This window comes from Strongylocentrotus purpuratus, unplaced genomic scaffold (assembly GCF_000002235.5).
Source record: "Strongylocentrotus purpuratus isolate Spur 01 unplaced genomic scaffold, Spur_5.0 spur5_scaffold_19, whole genome shotgun sequence".
NCBI lineage: Eukaryota > Metazoa > Echinodermata > Echinoidea > Camarodonta > Strongylocentrotidae > Strongylocentrotus > Strongylocentrotus purpuratus.
Window position 1 is genome coordinate 33435723 of NW_022145604.1, and position 8476 is coordinate 33444198.

Here is an 8476-nt window from a genome sequence, read left to right on the forward strand (position 1 = left end):
ACAGAGCAAAAGAAACGGATCCCTAAAAGTCGGTTTCTGTTATTCTCAAATAGCAAAATTAGACCGTTTGTTACCAAATACCTCCATGATAATTCCAAAATGTGTTATCCAAAAAATTGAATTCATTACAAAATAAAAATGGTTCATTAAATGTGAATGTCAAATACAACTTGGAAATGTGCTCACTCTAAGGATTTACTCTACCCCCAAATACAAAAGAGGTTGGCCATTTTAATAACTAACATGTATTCACAATATGATATTCACACTTATTTACAATATAAAGAACGTAAATCGGAAATTCTTAACCTACAAATAAATCAATGAAATAAGGTGAGCTATTAGTAAAGTGTAATATTTTTCATTTGTATGATAAAATGCAAATCATATATTGCAAGTCCATAATGATTTGTATTATAAAGCCATGCCATCTAAACTGCGGTTAACGTAGATATTTTAAATTGGTGCACTTAAATTCCAGTTACATATCTAAAGATAGTAGAAGGATCAGAGTTTTGGCAACAATATTTATGCTAAGTTCGTATATACTGTACAAAGTGGACGGTAAACAGGACAGGGGGATACAATCCCCGGGTTCGTTACCGTATGTTAGATAACCGAATGAAGATGAGGAAAGTGTAAAAGAAAGAGAAACTAATCTGCCTTTGACTGAATTTTAAATAGTTCTGCAAAGCGTGTTTTTAAAATTACATTTATATTCTGTTTCTATTTACAAAGTTAATTTAAAGAAACTTGACATTTTTACGTGATTATAGTGTTTCCTCTTTCCATTTTGTATTTACAATATAATGGTATACTTTCTTCTTATATCCAATTTTTCTACTTTCTGACGTCATTAAGAAAAGTCATACTTATGAAAATTGTATATGCATTCACTATATCTATATCTAGAGTAATGTTCATCGTGCACATGTCGATCCTAAGAGTAACTCATATCACCCCATGGTTCAAATTCATTCTAAATTGGGGTCAGACATGGCTGTGTGATATTAATCTACTTAAAAGGCCTGGTCTAAGTCAAATCGTCATGCTGATAAAAGATAATGACATCGAAATTCAATATCTTCTTTCAATTATTGAACTATAGCAGACCATAGACTATTAAACAAAGCATAAATATACATAACAACGAATTGCAAAGTAGGCCATTTTGATATTTTCTTTTAAATAAAAACATATTTGTATGAATTTTGGCAACGAATGTGAAATAGTGAATGTTTTGTACATTATATACATTAATGAAATTCGAATTCGAACGATAACATATTTCGGCATTTTTGTGTAGTATTACACTATTTTGTGAAATAAGAAAGTGATATCACGTGTGAAGACTTTCTATTTAGTACGTTGAAACAAAGAAGAGAATGTATACGCACAGGTATGTGAAGGGCCACAGAGAAGGAAGCATGAATTGCCTACAAGCCCCTGACACTGTATGAGTTTCTACTTGGGTTGTGGGAGTGGTAATCAATGTAGGTACAGTATTGACAGTCTGTCTTGTGGTTTCTTTGCTGTGTGGCCACTCGAAGTCATTGCACGTTGTTTCACTCACATATGAAGTTACATAATGTGAGCAACAAGAGAAATGAGTGTTATCGGGTAGCAAGAATATACCACTGGTAACTTGGCCATTATCTGTAATATCACCCATGACACCAATCTTCCGATTATTCTGGTAACATGATAGTGTGGTTGCAACGCTTCGAGAAGTAGCACGGCAGTGTACTTCATAGGTATAGTCACCATTTTCACTTAAAATGATGAAGCATTTTGCAGATCCGGGGGGAATTTGTACAAAAATTTCCTTCTTTACAGCTTCTTGTCTAACGTTCTCAAAACTATGCCAGACTGCCGTTAATACGTACCCATCCCCGTCTAGAGTATCAACGTTATCTATCATTAGATTCACGCAGGGAGAAGTGTCTAAATCTGTGACTGAGGTGGTAAATCTTGGTTCCTGGGATGGGCTTTTAAAGCCCTTGACAACAGCTTCCCCATTAATGCAGAATGGAAGAGGATGAGATTTAAATCCAAGCGTATAATGACCGCGGGATGTACTATTGGGTGGCCATGGGAGATGGAATGGGACCATACCATGTTTACCTGCTAGAAGCGTTACCCGTTCGGTGATATCACTGCCTGTTACAACAACCGAACTTCCAGCAAGAATGGTGGCCAAAGCAACAATCACCTGCGGGATATGTACGAGGGCCAGGACTGAAGGAAACCTCTTAACCGATGTTCGACGTTTGGTCTAAATCAAAAGGGTATGAATTTGAAACAGCACGTTGTTGAAATTTGACATAGTCCTGGAACATCTCATTTAGCTAGGATCTGATATAATGTGAACAAAAATGTACCACTAGGTCGACACCTTTCCTCACAAAAATAATCTAAATATTCTAGTAGTTTCCTTTCAAAGAAGTCCTCGTGTAAGCTTTGATTTGCACAGATGCAGAACTATAATCCATTGTTATCATATGCTCGTTATACTATGTCAAAACTTCAAGAGCAAATTATTTAGAAATGATAAATAGAGGAAATACTTCTGTCTTACCCCGATTTTCCAAACTGGGTTTGAAGAGGTTCCTTGGGTGGAGACATGGTTTCCGTCATACAACTTTCGGTGAACGACAGCTGGTGGGTTTATAGGGAAGCTGTTGAATTTAATAGTAGAAATAAATAGCTGATGTAAGGAAAGATCAAAATAAGCCCATCAAATTGGGTCCGTATTAGTGTCTACTCAGATGATGATATGTCTTGCCTATGAAAAAAAGAATCTCTGTACTATACAAATGTATGTATAGATGTTTACAAACGGATGTACATGTACATCGCAGAAAGCCCACACATGGCCAAAGAAAAATTCCTAGGTTCAAAATATCGACTTCGACAGTACCCTGGGTACCCCCATCAGGTCTTGCTTCACTGTTCCCTAGCTTTTGGATCAAGTCTAGGTAGGTAACAAATCAGAAAGTGTTTTAATCCTGCTAATGTGGTGTCAAACATAAATGTCATACATAAATACGCATGAAGACATTTAAATTACCTAACTTATTGAAACTAAAGAAGCCATAACCAAAAGAGAATCATTATTACGTATGATTATTATTTTGTCATCAATCACCAAAATATATCCATGTTTTGTATAATATTTTTGTTCTTTGTCTGAGCCTTTATTTTACATGTGAGCAAACAAAACATCCATGTTGAATGACATTGGACAAATAAATACATTGAATTGAATTGAATTTGCGTACATAATGCTTTTATTTTCATAAACGATTATTCATATATATTATGAAGAATATACAAAATGATTCTGAATATTCAATACACATGACAAACCAGTCGTTATTAATGGTGAAACATATGCACCAAATACATCTCGTTCAACAAATAATAAATTGTGCTCATATAAAAGAAACGGAAAGTGACTTGTACCTGTCAAACTTCACTGATGTTTCTTTGATTGGTAGGTCATTTCCAGCATTCCTCGGTGAAGAAGGTTCCTGACGAGGAAAATCAATTGCATCATATAAAATGTGAAATTAGAGTGCTGTGAAAGGATAATAATTAAGAAGACCTAATGCCGATAATTAGTTTAGGTTAGCACGGATGCTCTAGGAGGAATTAGATGAAACAACGAGTAAGACATACTTTAAATTACATGCATAGAATGAACACGTTAGTGTTTCTCACAACATAAATAACTGACCAATGTTTAAATTATTATGGCATGTAATTGTTCATTCTCTATTTTTATATTTTGAGTCCTTTTCTCATGCACAGGTATGTTGGAAGCAAATTATATTACGGAATCTTTACCTTAGGGCTATGTACAAAAGGTCATTTATTTTGCTTTCTACGAATCTTTATTTTTCATCTCTATGTCAGATGACATTGATAATAGTCATAGATATTTGCTTCAAACATAATATGTATTGGCTTTTTTCTTTCCTATTCAGAGTTTAAATCAAATATATATGCTTTGTTAAGAAAAAAGTTAAACATTTAATAACCACTCACTCTCATTTCCTTGTTTTCGTCAATTAGTGAGTGACATCTGGATTTCGGTTCTTCAGACGGGTGACTGTCAGTCTCCATGGTTTGTAGAGAGGGTGAATCAAATCCGCTGTATTGCCACGTCTGAGGTCCACGCGGGGAAGGGTAGTCTGTGTCATTTCTTTTGGTGTCTCTTGTCTTTGTCCCGGTGCACTTAATTGGCTCCATCTGATCTAGCATCGGATCTTGTTCACCTTTGTCAGGATACTTCAGCTTAGCATGAACTAAAGGGTTGCGTTCTCCATTACCACCTTCTGCAGCGTCAGGGATCAGTCTGGGAAGATTCTTCAAGGAGAGCTTATTGTCTCCTCTCTTCGAATTATCAGCTTGATTGCAGTCATTCCTATCCGCTGTATCATATACGTGAGATGATAACTGTCCTATACGAGACTGCGTGTCTGTATCTGTCAGTGATACCGTCATATATCCTCTTGTGATTAGCTTCTGGTGTCCTCCAGGTTCTGGATCTCCTGTTTCTTCCTCATCCGGGTCACCTCTAGAAGGTGGGATACCTTCTATCGCATGTGGATGGGTTGTGTTTGCTGCTGCTCGGAGCGGCGTCAGACCATCTATGTCCCTCACGTTCATGTCTGCTCCATTCAATACAAGGTAATGTACTAAATCCTGATGTCCTTTTTGTGCAGCGGCTTCGAGTGGTGTCCGTCCATTATGATCTTGTTCATTGAAATTAGAGTTGTGGTTAACGAGAACTTTCACGATATCCATGTTGCCATTGAAACATGCTGCATGAAGAGGAACCTTGCCATATTCATTTCTTTCGTTCACATCATATCCATTGGAAACAAGGAAGTTTACCACATCGACGTGGTCATACTGTGCTGCGATGTAAAGTGGGGTCAATCCTTCAAAACTGGTACCCTTAGCTCCTTTCCCTAAGAGAAGTTCGACAACGTCTAAATGGCTGTGTTTGACTGCAGCATGTAATGGCGTCCAACCTCTGCAATCATTCTTGTTCACATCAGATCCTTGCTGAATGAGATATTTCATCACTTTCATGGAACCTCTGGTAGCTGCACCATGGAGAGGAATTCTCCCGTCATCATTTTCTTCGTTCACATTAGCACCATTGGATATGACGAATTTGACGATGTCTAAGTGACCAACATTTGCTGCGGCATAGAGTGGGGTCATACCAGCATATCTGTTTTGATTCGCTTGCTTATACACGAGATATTTGACTGCTTCTAGATGACCATTTTGAATGGCAGCGTTGAATGGAGTCAGCCCAGTGTTATCTTTCCTGTTCACATTGGATCCTTGTTGAATGAGATATTCTATGATTTTCATGTGGCCTTGAGCAGCAGCACCGTGGAGAGGAATTTTACCTTCATCTCCTTCTTCGTTCATATCAGCGTTACAGGTTATGAATAATTTGACGATGTCTAAATGACCAAAATATGCTGCGGCATAGAGTGGGGTCATACCATCATATCTGTTCTGCTCCCATTTTTCAGTCATGAGGTATTGGACGGCATGTAGATGACCATATTTAACGGCAGCATTGAATGGTGTGCACCCAGTGTTATCTCTCTTGTTCACATCAGATCCGTTTGATTTGAACTTCTCTAAGATGTCAGCATAGCCATTTACAGCTGATGTATGAAGAGGAGTCTGACCTAAGTCACACTCGATATTTACGTCCACTCCTTGAAGGATGAAGAAGTCAACAATGTGTTCCTGTCCTTCATGAGCCGCTGCATGAAGTGGACGGAGTCCATCTTTACTTGGTTTATTTGGGTTTGCTCCATGTGAAATGAGGTCTTTAACACCTTCGAGATCACCTTTTAAAGCTGCCTTGTAGAGCGGTGTGTATCCCTCCTCATCCATCTGATCTATGTCAGGGTTGAATAGCAGAGAAGATGAACATTCTTCTAATTTGACGCACTTAACATCAGCAGATGTGTTGGCATTCAAATGTTCAAGATCGCCGTGTGACAGCTCTTTATTTTCGTCCTCTGTATCTGCATCAGGTCGAAGTAATCTAGGCGTATTAGACAATACTCTATTTCCTCCATCTGAATGCTCTCTCTGAGCTTCCTTGTGTCCAGTATTCAAAGTACGGGATGTTTGTTGGGGTGGCATGTTTTGCAGTGATGTGATCAGCGGTACAACGGTTCCCTTGGCCCTATAGCAAAAGGCAAATTGATATTGTTGCACTCGACGTGATATTATGGAATCTAGCATTTAAACGTATAAACCCTTTCGACAATTGATTTATACTTGTTCAAATTATGTTCTTAGGAAGAGATTGAAATGAAGGCAAAAGCAATAGGATGATATGCCATTGAAAATAGGCAATACATTTCCATGATGTCATTAATGTCTATCACTATCTTCAGGGAAGACGATGGGGTGTCCATTTGTTTTAAAATGGAATGTAACATGTTAAGTCCATTGCTGCCTACTAATACCTCATTACTTATTTATGTATGTACCTGATTAGATCATAGTTTAAGTCCTCGTGTCTATATCTTTTCAAAGGAAATTGAAAACGTTCAAGTTAACTCATTGTGTCGATATTGGTACGTGGAATGCATTGTAAGATTTTTAAATAAAATGTAATATCAAAAGATGAAGGTGAATTCAGTCTCATCATTAGTTAAAAGAACAAAAAAAAAAAAAAAAAAAAATCAAATTTGTTTACCCCAACCACGCCAACAGTTTGTAAGCGTTATGATATCAAACCTAATAGAAAGAGGTTCTGTAAACAAGTTTTCAACTAAGCGGATAATTTTGTAAAATCTAGAATGGAGTCTCATAGGTGGATCATAACAAGTTTCATCTAGGAGGAGGGCAGAATTGCCAGTAAAATATAAAGGGCTTGGTACTGAAACGGGTAATCGACTGTTGTGCTAAATCTTTACTTCATGTGGAACACATGTGGCATGACATGTTGCAATTATTATCAAAGTATGATAAATGATTACTGATAATGATGGTCCAAATCAAAAGTTTTCATGTCTGATTTCCATGGAGATGAAATAAAATGTCAAAGCGGAGATTAATAAATTATGACCAATTTATTTCCTATTCATACAAAATACTTTATCCGATTCAACACCCCCCCCCACACCCACCACCACCCCTTCCCCCTCATCTCTCTCTAATCCCTTCCCTCCTTCCATTGTATTCACTTATACACTAGCGATATGCTTGACGCTTGTGTTATCACCCGAATAAAGTTAATAATAACAAATATGTCATAATCGAAGCCTACCATTTACTGAATGATGATTGATAAACAAAAGACTTACGGTTTCTGATCCTGAATTCCTTCGTAAAAATCAGCGCCTTGAGGGAGACTCTGCTCATTTACATGTTGTTGTATCCTGAACAAACACAAACAAAACACCTCACAGTTAAAGATGTCATAATTTAAGGTAAGGTAAGGTATTTATTCATAAACATATCGCAGCCAATGGCTGAATTGCTTGCATAATTTACAGATATTTGATTTTAAAAACATCGTATCAACAAGGATTTCTCACAGTGTTTTTTTGGAAAATGACTGAACTGAGTGAGAACGGAAATGGTGACTCATAATATTATCATTAAATTCCCTCAAAACCTCACTTTATCAAAGTCTTTCTGATCAGTCGCGATGTCACCTCGTTATTAAAACTTCAAATATAAAAGTAAAAAATAGAGGCACATATTTCTAATAAACGAAGCCAAACAAAGCAAGACAATAAATACCGGATTTAATTCATGAATTTACTTAAGAATTTGGAATATCTATAAACGTAGAGAATAGAGATCAATATATAGATACTGCGTGGATTAAATAAAATACACGTCTCAAAATGTATTGATCATAACGAAATGTAGCAAAATTACCTCATTGAACAGAACCAATACAATCAATATTAGTAGTCGAATTAGGCCCCCGAAAACTGATTATCTTGGTTAAATATATGTATTGCGATCGGACTTAACCACCACCCCCCCCCCCCCACGTCAACCAAAGTTTGGATAAAAGGGTGTCGGAAAAACTGATTTAGCATTACTTCAACGCTTCAAACTTTGCAGATCAAGACGTTCAAATGAAGCCCTGATCACACCGAACTAGTTCTCACTACGTTCTGGAAAATGTTGACAAACGGGCTCAGACTGTGTGTAAACGGAGTGAGCGTATAAGCAACTATTTACGATCTTTTTTATAACTTCATGAACGGGCTCAGACTGGCTAGGACGGGAAGGGTGCTGTAAAACTTTGAGCCTGTTCATAATGTTCCACGTCTTCCAACTAGACGGAGTGACGAAGTACTTAAAACGACATGGACGTACTAAAAACGGAATTGCCGTTCTTCGACCCTACTTGGAGCATGTTACAACGTGATGTGGTCCAGCATCAATTAGCAAGAACGCG

General features: G+C 37.3%; 1 protein-coding gene across 1 annotated transcript; it reads right to left on the bottom strand.

The window, feature by feature from the left end:
• Window positions 1–4035: 4035 nt before the first annotated feature.
• LOC105440206 (ankyrin repeat domain-containing protein 50-like) lies at window positions 4036–6189 on the bottom strand. The gene has a single exon (XM_011670093.1). It carries the CDS (start codon window positions 6187–6189, stop codon window positions 4036–4038), a length of 2154 nt encoding a protein of 717 aa, XP_011668395.1.
• Window positions 6190–8476: the final 2287 nt, after the last annotated feature.

What these genes read in the sequence shown, in the direction of transcription:
- LOC105440206 (XM_011670093.1), bottom strand. Translation starts at nt 6,189, where the DNA reads ATGCCACCCCAACAAACATCCCGTACTTTGAATACTGGACACAAGGAA.